This window comes from Ostrinia nubilalis, chromosome 2 (assembly GCF_963855985.1).
Source record: "Ostrinia nubilalis chromosome 2, ilOstNubi1.1, whole genome shotgun sequence".
Classification (NCBI taxonomy): Eukaryota; Metazoa; Arthropoda; class Insecta; order Lepidoptera; family Crambidae; genus Ostrinia; species Ostrinia nubilalis.
In genome coordinates, this window is record NC_087089.1 from 9361694 (window position 1) to 9387097 (window position 25404).

The window sequence follows — 25404 nt, forward strand, 5'->3', positions numbered from 1 at the left end:
ACACGAACCAATCATAGAGCTCTATTTAATGCTTTGCGTTCGATTTGCTGCTTCACTTAAGCAAGCTTCGTTTGTGAATACGGGCGTTCTATGTATGTTTAAATAGAAAAATTATGTGTATCTTTGTGCGAAGGTTTTGAACGTACGAGTAGGTATATAATTGTCCAACTACAATGAACCGTCCCATCAGTGACATTGACAGGGGGGCGCCACCATCATTACCGGATCGCTAGTTCCGATTTTTACCATGTTGGAAAACTATAATATTTGAACGATGGTGGCGCCTGCCCGTCAATGAGTTTGATGTTCAGTGTAGTTCATTTATACTATTTTCTCAGCTACGATCCGTCCCTGACGTATGGGCGAGTGAAGCAGCCAGCGCTCCCAGCGGTGGTGCCGCACTGGGTGCACTACGACAAGCGGTGCCTGAACTTCACCGCGTTCTTCAAGCAGCCGGTGTACGACAACCCTGACGAGAACTTCAGGGTGCGAGTGGTCAACATCGTGTACTTTCTGGAAGACGACACTATCACCGTGATGGAGCCGAGAGTCAAGGTATGTAAAGTTATTCAACAACTCTACTAATACAAACGTTTAAAAATGTCTTATTTTCAAGCTTCATTTTCATACTGTCTTACACGGAACCGTACTATTTAACCCTAAAGTACAAGGCAATACCTTGAAGGTGTGACATTCATTCAAATGTCACACCCCACTGGACTGAAACGCAGTTGGTTCTTCAAACAACTAGTTTTCATTAGCGTACCAGCTCCAACGACAATAGAATCGTGCAGCAGTGCAGCGGTGATAAAGCTCTATAATAAAAACATAAAAGTCACGTTAATTATCCTAATATGTATATTGCATTATTTAACAACGCGCTAAATCTGAGATGATGACACAAAAATCAAATAGACCCAAAATAAAATTACTATTTAAATAACCCACTAGCATAACCGACCAAGTTTTGATAGTTTATGTAAACAAGCATCCTTATTACCAAGTTTCGGTATAAAGCTTCAGAATTGTAGCCCCGTTAAAGTTGGCGTGCATTTCACCAGCTAATATGGCAGCATCAAGTCAAAATGTAGACTGTGGGGACGGCGAAATAACTTTTGTTCCCTCTCCATGTTTGTATAACATCCCCGCGGCACACTTAGCGTGGAAATGCGATGACGTAACTCGCCGCACGCGTTCATTACAGCGTCCTTTCTGTTGGCATCCGATGATAAGTATACCTATAATACATTTATGTATACATTCCGGTAATGTTCATTATTCATCTGTAAAGGACACCGCTCATTTGTTTCTAATTATCTAAGTTCTAACTTTTATTTAAATGGTATTCTCGTATGTTGCTGTAGTTCTTGTTGTGTTCAGATTTGCCGTTGTTTCAACAATACTATTTTGGCAATGCTCTTGAAAATCAAAACTTGTTTTAATCATCTTAATAAAATTGACAATTATTTTTTTAATAACAAGATTATTAAACCTTGTAAAATAGAGTTCTGTAATTTCTAACTATTAATAAGGTCACGAAGTTCTTTCACAGGTAGAACGATACTCAATTATTTCTTTAATTACTAACTTCTTCCCTTTTAGCCAATAATAATGCACAGGTCAAGTGAGCTAACCGATACCTACTAAATTCAATTGATGCTGAATAACATTGGTCAAAATTTTATTGCATTATCAGCATGTTATTGGTGTTTCAATTAACATAGCCTCAAAGCATTTTGAAACAAAATTTTCAGAACCCATTTAATTATTTACCGTGAAAATTGAGTTGATTTATAGTGATGAAATGTTTATTAATCAGTTTTAAGTATTTAGATACTCGTTAGAGCATTCAAAAGTGCTTTAATCATTAATTTATTATGATGAAAGCACAGTTTTGTATTTTATAGAGAGATAGAAAATATAAATGACGTATACTCTTAGGTCCGTATTACAAAGCAAAGCTCAAATCTTGATTCAAACTCATTCATAGATTCTGCCGTGTGATTGGAGGGATAAATATTGAATTTCAAGCAATCAATGGTCTGAATCTATGCAAATTGAGAATTTTGAAGAATTCTATTGAAAATGAAGCTTCGTTCTCACGCACTACGGTGCTCTCTATGGAGAGTGTCTTCAAATACAATATCCCTAACGATGTGTTGATTGGGTGTGCGGATTTCGACGCATTAGATGACTTATATTTGCGCTCTCAGTTCACGGTATCAACTTAATTCATGCTCACAAACGCACATTACAATGGGACATAATTGAAACGTCACCTACGATTTAATTATTCACCGTCGGGTGATGTAGTCCTGAACACAATTAAACGGAATTGTATCTCGGGTTGATACGCTGTGTCTTCGAACCGAATACGTTCGTACCGTCTCCTCAGAGTCTAATGGCATCATTAGGGGAGGGCAATGTTTCAAGGCTTTTAAATACTCGAACGAAATTAATGTTTCATGTTTTCTCTTTGATTTATAATTCGCGATCGTCCAATCGGATGGTAGAGCCACGAGATATCTGAAATATCTGCACGGAATGACGTCATTATATTGTGCTATAATATACTACGACGCAACGCCCGTACGACGCAACGCCCGTGCGTGCATGATACCGTGAACTTTACCGCCGTGGAAAACTACAACGTTGATGCGTGTCATGTTATCAAGGCAGTTTTCACGACTAGATATCGTAGCGTTCAACAAAATCGCACTTTATTTGACGGTCATTAATTTTTATGGCTTATTATACTACTAGCGACTACGATGTAGGCTGAAAAGTGTTTTCAAATCAAACTGAAATATCTGTTTCTTACGATCTTGCATCTATTGTTGAATTATAATACTTAACACCCCTTTTAGTTGTTTAACGGGTCGCTTCAGCTTCACGATCCCTCTTAACACAAACGTTAATTACAAGATTATCTCTAGACAAAGCGTCACGATGCCTCAATTATTATGTACGACGTTCTCACACATGGAACCGAACGTAAGCTAGGAGGAGTCGATTTATCCTCGTCTTCAAATATGCAGGAGGTCGCTGGTGATGTCACATAACATTACCGATGTAACGGGACGAACACAGATTTACTGAGGGACACGCCCGTCGCTCCTGGCTTCCTAACCCAATTTCAGCGGACACTCGAAAAATGTGTCCCAAGTAAATTAGATATATTATGTGCGTGCGTCTGTATTTAAACGTAACGCTTAACGTGTGAGGTTTAGTAGTCGGGTAACTTTGGATTACTTCAGGTAGTTTACGTATAATAATACATAATTATGCTGTAGGTATCTAGTGGAATAAGTATCCGTTTCGTAATACAAATGAAAAATAAGAGGTGTACATCCAAGCCTTTTCATAAATAAAACACACGTCGACCTCTATGATGTACTCGTTCTTATTTTATCGTTTGAGAGTAAGCTGACCCGTGTAACGAAAACTCAAACACTTGTCGGCCGTTTGGTGTAGTGGTGCAGAACGGACTATTATGCCGAGAGGTCCCGGGTTCGATTCCCGGCCGGGCAGAAATTGAAATGATGAATTTTAATTTCTGTGACGGGTCTGGGTGTGACTATGTATAATATTTATGTATTTAAAAAAAAAAAGTATATAAGTAGTATATCCGTTAAGCTAGCACCCATAACACAAGCATTAAGTTGCTTACTTTGGGGCTAGCTGGCGCTGTGTGAAATTGTCCAAAGATTATTTATTTATTTATTATAAAAATAAATATTCAACCCTCAAACCCAAAAGTAAATTTTACCTTTCACTCGGTACATAACCTAATGTAACCGATAAGTATTTATATGACGCAAAACAAAGATTTGTATGTCCACCGTGCGCAAGACGCGGGCAAAAAAGCTGAAAAACCTAATTTGAAGCTCATTCCTCGCCGGTGCCACGTCCACGAGGACGCCGGCTAATGTGTAACAACCCCCGCAATATTTGTATTGTTCCCTTCACTTGTTATTCCGGGCGCACACAACGAACGCCAAGTGCTTTAGAAAACATCATACCGGACCATCCTACTGTATCTACCTTCGAAATACCGCTCGCAAATGAGTTATTTTTATGTACCTAGCAATTTTAATTTAAAACTCTTATTTCCAAATTAATTGCTTCCCCCCAGAAAAATGGAAAATTTTTATGTACTTAAGATCATACTCTGAGGGTACTTTACAAAGGGGCTATTTACGCCGGAAACGGATTTGGCCGAGTGGCTAAATTACTTTAAAGATTTTTCGGAATTTGTGAGTATTACAGGACATTTAACAGTGAAGTAAAGTCCTTTGCGTGATGGTCGATGCGGATTTATTTAAATTCACATGCCGTGACAAAATGTATCTTTGAATAATGTTAACGTAACTCAAAGGTGTTTCTATTTATTTGTAATGCAAACGGCTTTAAGTCCTTAGTGCATTATAAATTATAAAATACGTATATTGCTGTACATTTAAGTCTAAATAAATGAGGTTAATAGCCTATATGAGCTTTGATAAATTGCTACACCACGTGCATGTTACGGGTTTTCATCGCAGCATATAGCTTGAAGAGAAAATTGCATGACTCGCTTGCATGCCGCGATGGCTGTGCCTAAATAGGCTTGTACAAAATTGTTATTGCGGCTAGTTTATTTTTGAAACTGATTTTAAAGTAACTGTTTATTCTAAAAAGTGGATTTTTTTTTCACATTTTGTAACTTGGCACAATTTTTCGTTCGTTAGGTACTGTTTTGTTTTGCATAGATTTGCATATTTATATTATTTTCATTGAATGGAATTTCAGTTCCTATTTATAGTCGCTTTGTGAAACACGATCGCATGTTAAACTTATGCCCGTTTTCACCATCAAGCCCTAATTTTTAAGTGACCCCTTTGAAAAAAATCCTGTTTTGAGTTACCTTAAAAATTAGCAATTGATGGTGAAAACGAGCATTAGATACCTAAATATCCGATACTAACCTAATTATTATCTCAGCCGCATCAAGCGAGCTTTACTTCAAAGCAACATGTTCAGACATACAGCATTAACCTGAAATATTCTTAGCAACAATGCTAGTATTTTGCTTATGTGTGGGAGGAGGGGAACAAAAACATTTTAAGTTATTTGCATTGCTAACAAACCTCTAAGATGCTAAAGACTTAATAAAGTTTGTGAATGATTAAATCAATTAAAAAGCCGCTTTAAAAGGCAACTTAATAATAGATGTGTGGTTACATCACGAAGGCACCGTCCCGTTTTATTTACTTTTCCAGGGCACAGTGAAACCCGCTATTCACCCTCAATAATCACGGGATGAACAATGCTGCTCATCTCCGAGCTTTCTCTGCCGCATCCGCTTAATTTAAATACTGCTCGTTGAGATTAAAAAGAGCCTTAATCTGTTTTACTCAATTGCCTCGTACCTACCTAGGTTTATTTGAAAAGAAATAGGGTTTTATTAAATAAATAAAATGAAAGAACGCGGCCGCTACTCGAAAAAATGTTTAGCCCGCGGCAACACTCCCGTTCGATGTCGAAATAATTAGGCTGTTACCTCTTTCTTTTGATAAAATGTTTCGAAAAAATACCACCGCGTTTCACAAGCAAACAAAGCAAAGTACATGGGGAAGTAATTTGTTGTGGAGCCTTGTCAAAGAAATGTGTCAACACCTTAATACCAATTTCTGATGTTATACTGAATTTTGTTAATGCTTGCCATAAATAAATAAATCAAAACGAGCTATACAAATTAACATCTCCAAAAATACGTAACTGATAAATACTAGTCAAATAAGTACTTATTTGAACCTCAAAAGACAAAATCGTCTAATATACAACCTCCCAAAGGTAGGTTCTGAAGCAAGAAACATTAACGGTTGTATCTTTTTCACGCTTGACAATGTACGAACCGTACTCGTACATGTTCAGAATATGCGCATGAAATATGTTTAATATAAGAGAATACGCACACTACACTACTTATCTGAATTTTCTGTCATCAATGGTCGATTTTAACTAGATTTCTTTTAAACTGTACGAGAAAACATTCATAATTAACTTCCAATGAGTGAAGTCCCCATAATCCTTTGAATTTAGAAACGGGGGGATCTCTATTAAACATAAAAAGTGCTACGACTACGATGCGACGATTTTCGTAGCACTTCAAGCTACGAAAATTCAGTTGGCAATAACTTAACGTAAACAATAAACTTAAATAAAATTAAAAATTAAATTAACAGAAAACATGAAAAAACGACACACGTTTAACTTATTTACTTCGTTATTAGGAAGACAATAAGACAATTAAAGATTCGAAGACAAATTGAACTTAATAACTCCGTTGCGTCATGGTCTTAACTTAATAAGTCGTGGGTGGTTCTCCAATATTTTTAAATTTACAAAGTGCCTAGTAATAAATCTTCGCTTGTGTTCCCGGCCTAAGAGATTGTCGTGTACGATTGTGCGGAGGAATGGAGCGGGCAAAATTAAATGAGCACGCATTTGTCTTGCCAGAATGCGTCGTTGCAGGCTGTCTAGCGGCCGTAAAATGTTCGTCATCGCAATATATCTTTCATAAGTGATTAATTTCAATAAAAAATACAAGGAAACTCGGTCTCGTTTGCCCGGGAATATTGCAATTGCGTTGTCGTTCCTAACATTGATTGATTGTAACAAATACAAATGGCATTTTAAGACCCGTATCTGGAATGATCACTTGTTGCCATTATTTACAAAAGAATGGGCATTAGGATGGAAGGAGTAAATTAAGTCTTTAGATTTATAAGAATAAAATAACAGGAGCAGGAGATTACTTGATTTTCATAATAATTGTTATGCGTGACACGTCATTTTATTATTTCAACAACTAAACTTTAATCCTATCTTTTCAGAATTCTGGACTATGGCAGGGCCGTATGGTGAAGAGAGCAAAGATACCGAAGAACGATCTTGGCGAGTTCTGGCACTGGAAGGACCTGAATAACGGCAAAGACATCTGCATTTACGGGAAAGTGTTCCACACCGTGTCATGCGATTTGTTTACAAAGGTAAGTAAATACAATAGTAGTTATGTACCTAATCAATTACCTCTACTAAAATATGAGGTATTCCTCGAAGCGCACCTATCTTGAGGCGCACCTACTGAAGCGGACCTATGTTTATTAAGATTTTGAACGTTGTGTCTACTAAGATGAATAAAAAGTACCAGGGCCACATAACATAGGTGCGCTTATGCGCGCTTATACGCACCTAAACAGCTGTTTAGGTGCGCTTTATTAGGTGAACCTCAAAATGGGTGCGCTTCGAGGAATACCTCTGAAATATGATAGATATTTATGTCAAATTACCTAGTATTTCTGTTACTTTCATCTCATAATGTTTGTCCTTTTTTAAATAATAATCCTTGCACGATGATAATTCAAGATCAATACAAAATTTGGGTCGCCAAAATCACAACCGAATTGAGTTCTTTTAGGACACATAGATTCGAGATTTTTTCGAATTTATCTGTGACATGTTCAATATTCCTTGACACGTGAGCACGGTTTGAGTAGGATCGCTCGGAGGGTGGGTAGTTAGCGAGGACTCTGTCGATTAACTTTCGCCCTAACGCGCCCTAAAATGTGTATTTTGATACTATTTGCGCGTTTGTGTGTCGTATCTGGCACATCTTCACGCTGAGATTAAAGTAACATACACTGGTATACTTACATAACATTATTTGTATAACATCATAGTTATTTTCGAGTTTTATTAAATTTATTGAAATCTTGGTTTGTTTCCGTTGTCCCCACCAGTGGAGACAAGATTAATAAATAATAGGGACATTAAGAACATAGAATACATTTTAATTATTTAATTCAATTCCCATCGTAATTCCACCAGTAGGGACAAACCTGGTGGGGACAACAGGAATAAACCGAAAATCTTCATTATTGTTCGGCCTCGTAGCATAAAATTAAAATTACCTAAATCTAAATTACCATGACATTGTAAAGAGTGGAAAAGCTACTAAGTAATACTTAACTAATAAAATTTTTACGAAACAAAATGTTGAACTCATATTATGAAGAGTATATCCGAAATAACAATAAAATTTTCTGCGATTTCTTATTTTTTAAAGGAAAAAAACGTACTGCTCGATAAACAACAATCATTTATTCGTTTTGTCATAGACAATACATAATAATCTATGATTTTGTTGACAAAATCGGTTTTGTCAAACGCTTCTAGCGCCCTCATCACGCAGCACACGTTGACATCTCACGCACACGCACAGGCTATTTTTATCCGCACAACGCATACATTTATCTCTTTCACTTTATAGCTCTGTCTCCTTCCACTACCTATCAGTAACACGTTTGCATGTTCTGTCTGTGCTCTTTCGTATAACTTGATCAAACAAATTACGAATTGTGAATTTATTTTCTGAGATTATTTAGGATCAACTTTGAAATAAATAAGTTGTATTTCTAACCTTGATGACGCAGTGTTGTTGTGAGGAATTGTTGTCGGCCGGTCGATTCTCAGATTGTACGCACACACACTTGACATACAGTCGAATACTAGCAAATTGTGTTTACATTTTTTGCTTGGCGGAGGATGGATGGGGCAGACAGAGGGCTCAAAAGCGGGAATATTCAATGTGGACTTTCATTGCGTCTATTTACACGTCTCAAACATAAGAAATACTGTACTCTTGTATTTATAAGTATGTAGTTGTATTTAAACTGTGTGTTAAGAAAACATTTAATTTTAATGTTTTCTTATCATATTTTAAATATATATATAAGATTATTATTTATTTATTTTCAATATTTACTCGTTAAAATTTATTTCAAAAGAATTTTCCGAGATTTAGGTTACATTATTACATTATTATAATTCTTATTTAAACAATTTTAAATGGGCTAGGTATGTAGCTATTCACTAAATATTAAATTTAATACAATATTTTTATTAATTTTATTATGCACGTAACTGTCAAAGTAAGGTAGGTTAGGTAGGTACTTTAGTTCCTTTGAGCCTTTTTATCCCTAACTCAGCCTCATCAATCATCATACTTTTTACTGCCTTTGTAAGTTTTTTTCAACCTAGATCCAGATTAATAAATAATCTAGCTTATAACGGGATGGTATATTAGTCAAAGACTAAGAAATCAGATTTCAGTCCCTATAAACATAGTAACAAGCTCGTGACAGGTTAAATTTCCTGATCGCTTTGCTGCGTTATTTTTGTACATTTTCGTTGCAAAAAGCGATCACGAAATTAAATATGTTTTAACGTCACTTTATCTAGTGCAATTATAAAAGACCTTAACTTAAAATTATTTATAATTTTCCTTCATAGCACTGACTAAAATGATATATAGAATAGTAAGTAGTTTCTTAAAAGAGTAAGTACTCGTAGTTATCATGTGAAATCTACTGGAAAACACCAGGCAAACAATTTATCTTTGTTTTATCCCTTTCAAGACGAAAGTCCTCGTTCGGTGTGATTTTACGACTTTGAAATGGCTGGTTTTCGCTTTGGAGGTTGACGAGGCTATAGCAGCCCTGACAAGTTGTTCCAAATCGCCCGTCTGTCATCAATCACCGACAGATGGCGTTAGACAGATCGAACATCGCTATACGTTTCTTTAGAAGGTCACCACAAAAATGTAGAGTCATTCACAACTGAATGACTCTACATTTTTGAACACTTGATTTATCAGTGTGCACTGTGCATGACGTGCACTTTTGTAGTAGGTGATTGTTTTTTGTAATTTGATACCGGTAATTATCTATTAAGTATTTACCTATGTAGATTGTAGGTAGGTAGGTAATCGTGGAAAATTGCGATTATTGTTAAGTGCGGTTCTACATAAAACTACTTACTTATTACTTTGTTTGTTCTGAGATTGTACTTATGAATACACAAGCCACAGGCGAAGGCGTCATGGAATCAAAAATTTTATGATTCAGTGTAATTCTCACGTTAGATTTTGTAAACAGAAGAATATAACTAACTACATCCTTTAAGTACCAATTTAAAAACATTGTAGCAAGTTAGTACTTAGCAGCATCAGCAGCCTTGTGACTTTGCTAGTTCAAAGTTCAACTGAGGCCTATTATCTAAATAAATACCTACCTATTTGCTTACAAATAATCAAAATAATAAATATGCATGTAACTTTCAAGAAGGTTATATAAATAACGTGTGGAGGTTGGTTCTCATCCGATTCTGAAATACAAAGAGTGAGAAAACTTGAAAAGTTGTTGAATACAAATCATTCTCTGGAAGTTTAATTTGTAGTATAGTCAACATCTAAGAGATATTCGGATAAATAAATAGTCTCAACAGAGACACATTATAGATTTTAGTCCCCCTATGAAATTGAAATAAAGTTTTCGTTGGAGCACCAAACAAAGAAATCACCCTGTATACAAAACAAGATTCGTGAGATCCGTGGTTGAGGATTCCGGGTGAAGCTCGCTTCCACCTTTATCAGGTGAGATACAGGCCAAGAGTTTCCTCGTTGTGGATAAAAAAAAGATAGATTTAGGTTATTTGGAATAAACATAATATAAATTGTTCTTATTGTAGTTCGTGTACACTTATTTTGTTATGTTCCCTTTCTATAGATTAGTTTTAGCATCAGTAAGTAGCTAATCGGGTGGGGCAGGTAGATAAAGAACAATTATCTGGCTTGTTGTTGACTGATATTATGAGCACGTATACGATGAGTGAGGAAAACCGTGCATGTTATTTATACTAATGCAAAATTTTGCGCAGTCATCGTGATCTTTTCAAATTGGTGTCCAGTAATTATTTTAATTTAATGAGTCAGTTACAAAGGTCGAATTCTATTAGACTCGAAATTTGTTCATTCTACATTAAAATTGTCACAGGAAAAAAAAAAATTCACGGTGTAATGACGTTAAAATATCATTATACCTAAATAACCGAAAGAAAATGACTCCTGAACACTGACAATGAGCTTTATGAAAACTTTTCATGTAACAAAAAAAACTTAATTGGAAATTGTTATTTTATTATTATTTATTGAGTTTTTTTTTTAAATTTTTGTTAACCACGAAACATGTCTGTATATTTGAAGCTTTTGGTGTGCCAAATATTTTTTTATTTTATATACGTCAAGAATTTAGATAATTTAATGTTATTGGCTATTAGAAGCTCAATAATCGACTGATGTTAAAATTCAAAACGCGTTCCTCTGCAATAACAAAGCAATAATGTGGAACGAACGGTGGCAGTAAACATCCGAATGGCTTTCGGAATAAAGCCGAAAGGGAGGTCGTGTGGCTTAAAGAAATGTGTTTATTGCCCCAGAACAGGGGATGGTCGCAGTTATAGCCCGCACTGCCCCACCTATAAACTAATACAAGCCTTTACGGTATTTGCACTCAATTACTTTGAATTAAGCGCTGCAGAACGGAGCTACGTTTGGTATATGTAGTCTAAATTGGTCTAAATTGAACGTTATGAAATAACCAGCGATCATTCTATAGTGTGCTTTGATACAATTATTATTGTTGATGTTAAGAAATTCCTTGTTTCTTTTTAATATTATACGAGTAGGTACTTATGCTATACCCACTAATATTTTAAAGGCAATTAGTTAACAAAGCTTATATGTTCTCTCTCAGTTCCATTGGTTTGTTAGAATTTAGGAGATAATTTCTTTAACACCGTAATTAAAATCTCTTTCATCAAAGGAATGACTTTCTCTACTACAGTGTATAAAAACTATGTAAAAAACGGTCAGACTAATATTAATTCTGTGAGAATTAAGATTGTTATGGAAATAAATTTTCTTATCGCCAGAAAAGTAATAGAGATAAAAAAGTGTCTGTCATGCATTACCTACCTATTTTGCCTTATGCCTACTTTTAAATAAGTAGGTACCTAAATTCTTTAACTGTAACTATGGGTTTAATAAAAACACAACCATTTTAAGATTTTTTATAATACCCCGTTTTAAACAAAAATACAAAAAGTATCAAATAGAAAAACCAACACGTCACGTCACCAACGTGTTAAACGTAACACTCTCAGGCATGTACCTACATATTATTATGAAACAGCGCTAATAACTCAAAAAACAGTTCGACTGAAACTATTGAAAATGATTAAATAAATAATGATTTAGTTAGACCATAACAGGCTAGAATTGTTTCACGTGTCATTTCATAATATGGACCTCAGTTTTCACTAACACATCACACTATCACTAGCGGTCGATAAACTTTACCATGCCGAAACGTAGTGCATCACGACTTGCACACCCATGTATATGTTAATAAGATACGGGATACCGAAGGAGATTCCTCTCGCTGGCTGCGGTAACGGTACAATAGCATACACGAAAGTGTGGATCAGCCGACCAATCGTAAACACTCGGAACAGCAACGTTGCCCACGAAGCAACCGGCGCCGTCGTCAGGTACAACGCACCAAGCACCCAAAATACAGGAATGTTCTCCAAATCATTCAAATGGGCCCGTCTCACTCGCTCTACATCTGGGTCGTCGTACTTCACTTTGCTGTCTCTAGTCCTAGCATCTTCTTGGTTGGCGAACACTTTCTTCTTGTAGCGCACGCGCCCAGTCAACACTGCTACGGCTAACAGCTTCAAGCCCAATATAGCTGAATAGAATATGTACGACTGTACCGCTGGATCGCTGACAGAAAGTACCATTGTGTAAATTTTACGTACGCGGGCGTTATTCTACAGTGTCTATCAGTGAATAAGCCGGTCGGCCAAGCCCAAGCTGTTCACGGCTGTTGTTGTTGTCTGGGTGACGTAATATTTTACCGTTCCACGATATGACCGCGGTGTTCAGTCGCGCGTCTCTACAAAATTGTATGTGACAGAAAGAGAGCAACTTCGCTCGTAGTCGTATGTAAAATCTAATCTAATCTAATCTATCCTATTTGATAACTATTCTAGTAAAATCTTGGTATGAACATTAATTTCATTTCATTACACGCTATATTATGTTCTTTGAGTTATTTTGCACTGAAACAAGCAATTTTTGTTTAGTCACATACAATCCGAGTATGACATCATCATTGATGTTTGTTTCTTGTTGAGAGACATTTTCAAACATTAAATATTAAGTATTTCCTAAAATGAAGGCTGCTTTTTGCATCGTTAGCTAATCTTTAACCTATGAATAAGTTGACATTTTGGTAGGTATTATAGGTTTTGGTAGGCATTTTGGTAGGTATTCTGATAAATAATAAATACCATTTTTACTCATTCGTTTCATTTATAATAATATTTGTACATAGCTACTTACTGCTAAACTAAAACACATCAATTTGATATTTTAACAAAATTCTGCTGCTTAGGACACTATAATAAAATTATCACAAATGCCTTGTTATATCTAAAACGCTTTAGCGTAGTGCATGACCACTTTAACGCCCATGAGGATTGTGATGAAGCAGGGCACACTGAAGGCGATCGCCCTCGCCGGCTGAGGCAAAGGTTTTATGGCGTACACCACGGTGTGCAAGATCCTCCCGGCGGCGTACGCCCGAAACAGGTTCACGGCCAGATCGTTGTCAGGCGCCGTAGTCAGATACAACGCTCCCACAGCGAAGAACACAGGAATATTCTCCAAATCGTTCAAATGTGCGCGCCTCACTCTCTCGACGTCCGGGTCGTCGAATTTTACAACACCTTTCGCAGATGAGGCGTCCTCCTCGTTCGCGAACACTTTTTTTGCAAACCTTTGCCTTGCAGTGAGCGACGACATCCCAAGCATTTTCAGGCTCAACACGCCCGAGTAGAAGAGATAGGACTGCACAGCAGGATTGTCCAGAGAAATGCTCGCCATGATTATGATTTTATATAAAATGTTTCTCAACACAACGTTTGCACAACGTATGCCGCCTGCCTCGTGATCGGCGTCTGTCGACTCGTATGGTCGTCGCTATTCTCTCGCTCGGACTCGCTACGCTCGCCGGCCGGTGCCTTACGCAATAAGTGCTTTGTTCCGTTTTGAGCCGACATACATGTACAAGTCTGACTACACATTTTTTAGCATCTATTACATCTAGATTAGATGCCAGTTTGCCTTGATATGCTGTCACCTGTTACTGTGTACGCTATCATATCAGAACATTTTATCATCTCTCAATCTTATTGGCCGTAAACCATCGTTAAATGCACGGAATCCTCTGCACACAAGTGTAGCTTGCACCTGAATCATCTGGCTGACTTATTCCAATAAATAAAGTAAATCAATTAATATTGCATACCAAAATCAAATACGAAATTAAAAAAAACTAAATATGTACTAATTTTGTCCGTAAAACTGTAATTTACACTCATTCAGCGTTGAAATGCTTTGGCATAGAACATAACTACGCTAACACTCATGCAGACTGTAGTGAAGAAGGGGAAACTGGCACATATTGCTCTTAATGGCGTAAAGTCATACACAATGGTGTGCCCGATTCGGCCTATAGTGTATATTTTAAACAAATCCACGGCCAGTTCTGGCTCGGGCGCCGTGCTAAGGTACAGCGCTGCAACGATAAAAAAAATATTATCCTCAGTAACAAACACATGTTCACGTCTCTTGTATGTGGATCTCGAAGTGAGCCCCCACACCGCCATGTTAAGCTTCAACACTCCCGCGCTCACGAGATAAGCCTGAACAGCAGGGTTATTCAGATTTAATGAAATACTCCCCATTGTTTGTTTGTTAAAAACACTCTCACAACACAATTTACGCGCAGTGACAGATGACAGTATTTGACAGTACTATTAAAATCTGTGCCAGTGGCCCAGTGATTCGTTCTCGCGCGATTGGTATCGGCCAGCTTCGTATCGCTTCGCTATCGTGTTTATTTTTAGTTGGACGTACGTACCATACAATGCTTACTATTTTAAAACATGCCACTATTTAAATCTTAAGAAAAAGATGACCTCTTTTTCTTTTGAAGGAAACCATTGGTGGCATTTTTTTAATAAATATAATTAGGTATCTAAAATACTTTCGCTGTCTAACTTTGAAGTCGAGCGCGAAACGAAACGCACCAAACGAAACAAAATTTGTGGAGGAGAGGATAAAAAAATAGATAGGTACGTCTCAAGATTTATAGACATTACGAAATAGCAGAATCATCAAGTGCTCAACTCAAGGAATGATAAAAAAAAACTCATAAAACTCATTTATTTCTGTAAGTAGGCTTTAAAAAAGCACTTTTACACGTCCCAGTATTAACCCTACCACTGCTTCAGGACAATAAATGGGCCAGTGCTGAGAAGAAGCAGCGCAAGAAACTCAGACACTATTGTCAGCCTCTTTTTCAAAGGTTTACAGGTTTTCAAAATACATAAGTTATAAATATTTATGTGAGCTAGGCAGTTACGCATCCCAAACATTTTTATCTTTTAAATAATCATCGACTTTATATTAGCCCTTTTTCATTAAGGTACTTTTAATATGTGCTTTGAATTTATGAATGGGATGAAAATACTAGTAAAGTAAAAGGCTGAAAGGATTTAGCCCAAAGCTATAAAATGTTTAAAAAAAAGAAACACGAGTGGCGCGCTTAGCGCTGTTGTGATATTTACAAGTAGTTCGTAGTCTTTATAGTTCCAAAATACTGAACTGTCCTACCCATGACATTGACAGCGGGGCGCCACCGTCAATACCGGATCGCTGGTTCCGATTTTTGCCATGTTGGAAACCATAAAGTTGAACGATGGTAGCGCCTCCCTGTCATTGAGTTTGGTGGGACAGTTCAGCGTGGGACATCTATACGTACCGATTCAAAAGGTGAAATATGTTTAGGCTGAGTTGCACCACCTAACTTTGACCGAAACTTTGACGATAATCGGTGTTTTTTGTACTCAGCCTTAAAAAATACTCAATGAACTAAGAGGTCAAATTGATAGATCTCTCTATTGCACACAACATAAGACTATCAATAATTAATTGGTTTTATTTTCGTATCGAACCGCAGATTTGATAGGTACATAAATTGAATTTTCAGAAAAGTAAAGTAGATACTACTCTTATGTATTACTTACCTAACTGTATACCTACTCAAAATTACATTGCTTTAAATTATACCAAGCAGTTTAAAAGGAATATTTACTCGTATTTCACAGAAAAACAAGAGCATGACAAAATAAATTTATTACGCTCACAGCAATAATAAAACAATAGGTACACATATAAAATATGAATAAATAACCAAAATTCCATTCACCGAGCAAAAAAAACAATTTTATAACCTAAGTTCATCAGTTATCACATATCACATTGCCGTGGCGTAGTGAAGGACTACTATAGCACCCATATACCACTTGATGACATAGGGCACCATGAAAGCCAGGCCTCGCGATGGTTGCGGTAATGGCACGACGGCGTACACGATGGTGTGGATAATCCTGGACACAGTGTATGCACGGAAGAGTAGGAGGGCCCATGCAGCCACAGGGTCAGTGGTCAAGTACAGCGCTCCCAAAACCCAAAAAACTGGAATGTTCTCCATGTCGTTCAAATGCGCGCGTCGAACGCGCTCCACGGCAGGGTCATCGTACTTCACCTTCCCTTTTGCCGCTTTTGCATCTTCTGGATTTGCGTACACACCTCTGGCTATGCGAGTCAGTGAAGTCAATAACGTCACGACGAGCATCTTCAGGGCCAGAACGGCCGAGTAAAAGATAAACGATTGTACAATCGGCGAAAAAGTCATTGTAATACCGGTTTTCCGTTTATGTTAATGGTTCGCTGGTAACACTTCTTCACCTAGCCGTGTCAACGGGTTCACTGTCAAAGTCATTCGTTCGTTTTTATGTTGGTTGAAGTTGTAGATTATGCATAGCGGCTCGCTACTAACTTCAAGCGTGTTTTGCTTTATCAGTGTTTTTTTAAGCTTGTGTTGTAATATGACTGGGCTTTGGTATGTGTGCATTTATCGATTGGTACAAAGGTAAATGATAAGTAGGGTCAAAATCAAAATTTAATGTATTCCTTGCCCATTTATGTATATCACACTACCGTGATTGTGGTGTTTGGAAATTGGAAAACCCCTCAAAGTGGTAAAGATTATCGAGGTGGTAATAAAATAATGTAGGATTATTTTTTTTGGAGAATCGGTCACTTTTGTGAACGTTTTTGCAAGATTATTTAGATTATTGTGAAATAAACGTCCACCATTAAACTAAGCTTAGTAGGTACTACTATTATTTATTCTGTGGTGTGGCTTAGTGCAGGTAATTTAACTTCGACAAACTACATACTCAGTGAACATCGTCATGGGAACCAAGTCTAATATTTATCAGGGCCTTCTACAAAATGTAACACGAGTTGAATGGGATGTGCATTTCGTGCCAACCTGCAAGCTCGCTTTACCCTGTCGGATGTTGTTTTCTTCTCTTTCAACCCAACGGAAAATGAAAGAGATATAAAAAGCATTTTCGTACGTTAGATAACCCAGTTGCGGGCGCCTGGTCACATTTACACGCAAGTTTCTGAGACAATCCTGCGGCGCATGTCCCTCTGATATTAACCTGTTAAACACTACCATAGACACTAGGCCTTATTTATTATTTAGGTAAGTTATTTTTGGAAATAATCAAACTTTAGCAACACACATTAGAAGTATTAGATAGACAAATCAGATCAATAATTATAGTAGGTAGATCGATTTGATTAAATTAGAAATTCTTATTTTTTTACTTAGGACATTATTTCAGAAAAATAAACATAATAAAATTATGTATTTAGAAAATAACTAGTACTTACAGTAAATTAAATCCCTACGGCACTTAATCAAACATAATTATGTTCCATAGTACGTTTTATTGCATCTTAGATGCCTTTCTGGAAATGACATGGGAGTTAATTTTATCTCCTGGACTATACACTGAATACCTAGATGCAAGGTTAGTGTTACCCACCACAGAACTGAAAGTACTGAAACTACAGTCTTGTTAATGTGTCTGGGCGCATACGACGGCATACGGCGATGACACGCGATGTTGCTGAACCAAAACTTAAAGGCGTTTGTTTGAATTTACAGGATCAAAATATGTACTTAATTAATCGTGCAAACGCATACATGGTGTTATTTAGAGTAGGCGCACACCGTTGATATTTCGTCGGCCGATAGTTTAGTCGGGCAGTTGATCAGTATGGACATGTATGGGAGTGCGCACACTACGCCGATTCGAGTTGGCCGATTCTTCATACAAATTAAAATCGGGCACAACTATCGGCCAACTAAAAATCAACGGTGTGCGCCTACTCTTAGGCACTATATTACATATACATACCCACTTGAAATAAGCATTTATTCACTGTAAAATTTCAGCTTAACACACTTTACTAGTAAAATCTTCAGTCATTGGTAGATAAGAACTCAATTTGTTGAGCGAAAGGTGAAATATAAAGGATTTTAAAATTAATTGCCATATCAAAGGTTCAAAAGATACGCCCCCGGGTGGGCTCGAACCACCAACCTTTCGGTTAACAGCCGAACGCGCTAGCCAATTGCGCCACGGAGGCACTCAGCCGATGGGACGAAATTAAGCACTCTGTACTTGAACAGTCGCACACGAGCATAGCGCGATTCATGATCATACTCCTGCCACGAGGAAAAATTACAATACGCAGAAATCACAAGTTTCTAATAAAACTAGCAATGAAAAGCAATACAGGTATAGTTCCAAAATAATGAACTGTCCTATGCATGACATTGGTGCCGATTTTTGCCATGTTGGAAACAATATAGTTGAACGATGGTAGCGCCCCCCTGTCATTGAGTTTGGTGGGACAGTTCAGCGTGGGTCATCTATAGCAGATAATACCGGATAGCACATTTAAAAAATATATTTAGTAAGTTTATTTGACAGTTGTTACGTTAGAACTAGATAGTTATTAGAAAAGCAAATCTTAATAGGGAACTTACTAGTCGAAGGTTATAACGGCAGTGTCTATGTAACTGAATATATTTTAGTACCTACATGTATATTACTTAGAAGACACACAGTCAAATATCTACAAACCGATATTTTCATGCACCCATTTATTAGTAACTCGTTATTCGTATTAAAAAATATAACGGGCCCAGATTTTAGTTTCTCTCGCGTCAAAGAAATCTAAAGCTGGTTAGTAACAACAAAGGAAAAACATTTTCAGCGTGAACATTTTTTCAGGAATGGCTCGAATCTCAAGGGGTTGAGATCGCGAAGCCCGAGGATCTGCCCGTTGACGCGTACGCTCAGAAGGAGCGCTGGAAAGGGGTGCACCCCCCGAAGAAGGCGAAAAGCCATGATGATCCCCTGCTACGATTCCTGCAATATGACGGCAAAGTCCTTGCGTAAGTACCCCGTAGATGTTGCAGAAATGAACCTTATTGCTCTTTACATACGGAGCTAATAATTGTGGTTATACGTCGTGATGAAGTCAAGATGGATTGTTTCACTTCATACCTACTTTATGGCTTGTAGTTTGTGATTACGGTTACAATATCTTCAAGACTGTAAAAGTTAATAAAGAGACTACCGAATATTTAGGTATGAAAAAGGAAAGACTTGTGCGCCTTTATTTTTCCACAAAGGGATTATTTAATACATTATTATTAAGATCCAGCAATTAAAAAGTTTATTTTAAGGAAAACTCGGCAATAAGGAAAATTCCACGCATTACACGGCTATTTTCTGTTTTCTTCTTCTACTTAAATCTGTAAAGTACCTACCTACTGGCATATTTTGAAGAATAATTATTTCTTTACCGTTAGATGCATCAATTGATTTTTAACCGCACAATTTCGCCCAATAAACTTTGGTAATTCAGAACTAAAACACATACCGAGCATAGTTAATGCCGAAATCCAATAATGCAAACTGATCACCGACCACCGACAACACAAACATTGCGAGCCGTCTATTAAACACCAATTAAACAGCCATTTGAATTTCAAATCGGTTCGCTTTATGACGTGGCATCATTCAGTCTTAAAGGGACTAATAAATGGCGCCAAATAGATCTGACGGGATCGTGGAAATTTGGAAATTCGCAGTATGCAAATGTGGCCTTAAATTGTTCCGTAACCTCATTACTCGGCAGCAGTGTTGCAGCCGTCAGGGTAACTACATCATAGTCCGCTCCACCTCGGGATTGCAGATAATTAAATCGCGCTTGGCTTACAAATCTAATCAGAGCGGGTTCAAACTGACAGGCTTTGCTGGCGAGCCCCCGCAAGAGCCTTGAAGTCGTCTTTTCTTACGTATCTGCATTTGTGTACTTAGATAAGTAATTAGATGCAAACCTCAGTAGAGCATTAAGAGCGACCAATCAAAAAAAATTAAGAAACTGAAGACATTTTTGTTGAAGTTATAATAATGCGGCTAAATGGGGAGGCCGAGGTAAAGGCTATCAAAATCCCCCTTATTATGTTCATCAGCACCAGACATTCTTTGAACCTCTAACGGGCGCCTTTTCCTCATTTTTCAGTAACAAAATGTAAACTAGATCATTCATACTTTCCCCAAAACTGACGTGTAGGTACCATACAGATATCGGTCACAGCTTATCTGTGACGTAAGAGTCTAGTTACCTAATGTCTATTAAGTAGTAATGTGTGCGAAGCTGAGGATCGGCTCCATGTTGGTTTTTGCCCAGTCCATTAGTGTCCCTCAAGTTTCCGAACAATATGCGGACTGCGACCGGCGAAGTTGTCTGTTGCAAAGACATTGCGTGCCGAGTCATAAATTAATTTCGTAAATACATTTAGCAAACCGCAATGGCTCTCAATTCCGGAGGCTGGTCATAGATTAAATAATAATCTAGACGCACAAAGGGTGGGAGACTGTTTGAAAGGTCACAAATCGTGGTGTTCAGCCACTTCATGTTTATGCTCTTTGTGCAAAATATGCTCTATAATTTCATCACTTATACATTCACCCTTTTCTGTTCATTGCTAAAAACTGACGCTAATTTGTTTGATAAAAAAGAAACAAATCTGATTTGAAATTTTTTTTTACTGGCTGCTCAGTCCCGACTGGTTACAGAGTTGTGCGACCGTTCGCCCAAAATTACGCTATTGTTAATTACTAAGTTTAATTACGCTCGGCTCCGACATAAGTATCAGGAAACACTCGGACCCTTTCGACTGTTCCAAAAAATAATAAAACCAGAATAATGAAGGGAGATGGAAATGAACAAAACGAATGCCACACTAATTAGAGAGATTTCTGGGCTGGTTTGGTTACCCTTCACTTTAAAATTAGGTGACGTCACGACTTCATTTGTGATCATCGCTCATCTAAGGTTGAGTGCCTTTGGTAAATAAACGGTGACGAGTCTTGAGCATTTTTGTATGAATTTAAATTATCTTTTTAAGCTTAATATTATTTTCAAAGGAGAATTACTTAAGTACTTACCTTAATGGATTTTAATCCACAATCATTTGTAACTTGAATTAAAAACCATTTTCCTTGCTGCTTATAGCCTTTTTAAGACCGTGACCCAGTATACATACAAGACTCATAGTTTTGTAATTACGCAATTACAGTTTAATCTGTCTTGAATGTAAATTAAAAGTCTGCAATTATTATAAACCTGCTTCTATATGTTATGCTAAAACTGATATTGAAAATAAAATAGGTCACAACTCTATCCAATTTCAAATAGGTATAGTTTGAAGTATTTTAAGATTTGAGCAAATGGGGGACAAGTTTGCAGTTCACTTTAAAAAATATTTTTCCGAGGAGAAATTCTAGGCTTTAATCGACAATGGCAACCTCCAAAATTACATCGACACCCAAAGCATTCTGCCATGAATTCGATTTCCTTCAGCTAATGATGGGCCATAACACCAAACCGAGCCGCGGTCCGCACGCATTACGTCTGATACCGCCGCAGCTCAATTCGGCCCACAAATTTTCTTTGCAATTTCCTCCGCTCGATACTCAAGAAGGAATCATTATAACGGTGAGTTATAAGTAAAGTTCCTCTCGACAGTTGCTCGCAAGCTGCCGTCCCCAGACTTTTATGACCCATAAACATGGACCGATATTATACAAGAGATTTTTATTCTGACTGTAATAAATAATATTTTCTTTACAATAGTACATTGTTTGCAACTGCTCTAGACCACATTTGTTTGGGCCAAATCTCTAAATCCTCAGTTTATCGTATGTCACTTCTCCTACTTAATAACCGAATTTTATTGACTGGTATTTTATTTTTTCAAATTTTTAAAATATTAATTTATCTTTATTTTAGTTTCTATTAATAAAATGATTCATGATCCGGCTAAAAAATTTAACTTTATTCACAGCTATTGCTAGAATCAGAAACCACAGAGCGTTGTAGAACATTTTCATAAATCCAAAATGTCAATATTTAATAATTTCATCAAAACAGCCCATCGCTAACTTGAAAACACTTGGGTTCACATAAGCTCTGAACTACTAAATAAAACAGGCCCTTTCTCATTATTATGTACCCAAATATTATTCGTATATTAGAATTCCAGTAAACTCTGTCATGCGGCAAGCCACGGGCAGCATATTAACAGCCTCGGGTAGAGGTTTGGGGCATAAATATTGTGTGTAATATGTCGGATTCTTGAGATCCCTCTAAAAATTATGACGTGATTACAACTAAAATATGTAACAATCTTTAGACCTCTCTCTACGATCACTGTAACTCATATACCTATACCAAGATCTACAATGAATCCCAACCAGCGAAGGTTGAGTAAGTAATGCCATGGGATAAGGATAGATATAAAAATACTTTGAAAAATTATATTGATTGTAAATCGGGTTATTTTATTTTTAATCCTAATTCATGCACCTTAAAATATAAGCCCTTTTGTCTCTCTTTTACTTTTTTACCACCTTTGAGACCATTGAACTGTAGATGTTTGATAGAGATAGTTGGGTTAGTTAAAACATAGGAAACATAATTTATCCCGTTTTTACTCACTTAAATTCAGGGGCGAAGTTGCGGGCAATAGCTAGTAACTATTCTATAAGACGAGAATGTAGTCCTGTAGCGAGACAATCCAATCAAGTGCATTAGCTCATTTGTGCCAATACAGCACGTGTGAAGCGTCGTAATGGCCGCCTTGCTGGAGACAGGGGTGCATGCGAGCTGACAGGTTAATTTAACCTCTAGTCTAGAGATAGGTGCATGCGAACAATTAAATTATTACTTATTATATTACTTCTCGCAAAAGAAAAGGAGAACTAACAATAATTAAATTTCAGTTTGGTACTGAAACTTAAAGTAGGAAAATTGACTGAAATCATACATTGCATCTTGTGTAATCTTTTGCTAAGTTTTTTAGGTATTTTGTATACTTTACCTAATTTTTAAAATTATAAAAAAGAAGAACTGGACTCGACCGTGACTCGACCTTGCTTGAAATGAAGAAGCCTTTCCAAAAGGTTGTCAATAATCTCTCATAGAAAATGCTGATCGAACCTGTCTCTGACCCAGTTACACATTCAGTATAAGCTCCAAGTATAGTACATCACAACACAAGATAAACGTCTCTGATCTAGTATACTCTAGAGTCTAGGTATACGACAATGCTTTTGTATACCTAGTGTATTACTAGATCGGAGACGTTTAGCATCACCCTATTAGCGTGGCCTCGGGGCCGCGGACCGCAAAGCCCCGCGCCGGGCCCTGCGGTGTGGTCCCTTGTTTATTGCCTGCCATCGGCTGTGCCGAAGAACGGGCTGTGGATGCTTTATTACTTATTTAAAATGCCTTATTGGGAAACTTGTGCTTAGGATGCGTTGACGACTTTAACTTAGAAACGACTCTACCCAATGAAAAACACTGGATTAATCTGCATTTTGGTAGTGCAATTTGATTAACAGTTGGTTAACATTTGGATCATTTAACTACGGATCAAAAAACTGAACAGTAACAGAAGCTTTACCACGAATCGAAATCCATCTAAGCGGAGCCACAGGCAGAAGCTTGTTTTCAATGCAATAATATTATTATGACGTCGAAATGAAAAATGAGGGCGTGATCAATTCTATATTCCATTTCAGCATGGCAGTTGGTTATTCTAAACGGGCATTTGCCATTTTCTCGTTCCTGAAGCGAGGCAATAAATGTGTTCACGTCAAAAAACATTACTTATTTAGCATCTCGTTATCTTATCTCTCCTCTGACCATAATAATAAACACCCGCCCCGGCGGAGTTCTGTTAATAAATCACTGGCTTCGCAGAACGTCGGGACACCTACTTTCTTCATTTTTTGAGTGTTAATTCTTATCATACTTTGCAGTCCCATTAAAGTTTAATTTGGTGATACTGAAATTGCTGCTTGTGTTTTAAGACTAGAAAAACGTGCTTAGCTCTCAATTTAATGATCTACCAAAAACGATTTTTCCGAGATAATTATCAGCTTAAAATAAAAGGTCGAGCAAGGGCGCGCGGGACATTTATGCAATTAAACAGTATCTGCCTGACAATGAGTATGTTTGCAAGAAAATCTGCAATTTGTAATTGAAATGCCTATTGCTTACCTCGGAATAAAGGTTAATGATCTACTGGGTCACTCATTCAATGCACAAAGATCGAAGCCCGCCTACTACCGTGATTTACGTCTCACTTTGTAATTTTAGATTTTAACTACCAGAGAGATGATTCATGTCCTGTACCTAAGCCTAGGCGCAGACCACCGACTTTTAGTTGGCAGATAGTTTAGCCCGATTTCAATTTGTATGAAGAATCGGCCGATAAGTACCAAATCGGTGTAATGTGCGCATTTTCATACATCTCCATACTGATTTAACAGCCCGACTCAACTATCGGTCAACTAAAAGTCGGTGGTCTGCGCCTAGGCTAATTGTAAAAATTTACTTAGATGTAAATCTGTATTGTTGCAGTTTCGATGTCGTTTGGGATGACCGGCAATCAGAAAACGGTGAACTTCGCCCGTACAGATTGCTGTACTTCCTACAAGATGATACTATCGCTGTCAAGGTGAGTAGTTTAAAGCATTTCCTAGTCATCAGTCTATAAGTATCTATTTGAAGAAAATAAGCTTAGCTCTTGCTCGAATCACATTATCATTACATCAGACTTCATTAGAGAATCATCTTCTACATCATCGAAATAGTTACATTGATTGCATTTTCAAATAAACATAATAGAAATAGGAATCTCTGCCATTACGAAATACAATTTTCGTATTGAAAGGGTCTATTCTGAAATACAACTTTGGTATACCATCATAGTCGACAATATCGAAATTGTTTAGCATAGTAGACCCCCTGTATTAAATTCCTCTTAACTCCTGAGCTTCCAAATTGTACGTGCAAAAACCTGGCTTGAGCCTTCGTTACGCCGAGCCCTTGACTAATTCGCGCTCGCGACTAATCCCCGCTTAATGATCGCAACCTTT

General features: G+C 37.2%; 3 protein-coding genes and 1 non-coding gene across 4 annotated transcripts in view; 1 reads left to right on the plus strand and 3 right to left on the minus strand.

The window, feature by feature from the left end:
* LOC135082443 (uncharacterized) overlaps window positions 1-8638 on the minus strand; it is a 155047-nt gene extending 146409 nt beyond the window's left edge. The window contains exon 1 of the mRNA XM_063977242.1: window positions 8465-8638. The gene's annotated coding sequence lies outside the window, so the exon portion shown is untranslated. The remainder of the gene's footprint in view (window positions 1-8464) is intronic.
* LOC135082434 (EF-hand domain-containing protein 1-like) overlaps window positions 1-25404 on the plus strand; it is a 48550-nt gene that overhangs the window by 3015 nt on the left and 20131 nt on the right. Inside the window, exons 3-6 of the mRNA XM_063977232.1 lie at window positions 339-555; window positions 6879-7034; window positions 19177-19340; window positions 24887-24983. Of these exons, the coding sequence (XP_063833302.1) occupies window positions 339-555; window positions 6879-7034; window positions 19177-19340; window positions 24887-24983 (634 nt within the window). The remainder of the gene's footprint in view (window positions 1-338; window positions 556-6878; window positions 7035-19176; window positions 19341-24886; window positions 24984-25404) is intronic.
* On the minus strand, window positions 13242-14311 carry LOC135082423 (microsomal glutathione S-transferase 1-like). Its single transcript, XM_063977221.1, has one exon. The coding sequence runs from the start codon at window positions 13832-13834 to the stop codon at window positions 13382-13384; it is 453 nt and encodes a 150-aa protein (XP_063833291.1). The 5' UTR covers window positions 13835-14311; the 3' UTR covers window positions 13242-13381.
* Window positions 18453-18526, minus strand: Trnan-guu (transfer RNA asparagine (anticodon GUU)). The gene has a single exon. It is a non-coding gene; the product is annotated as a tRNA-Asn (tRNA).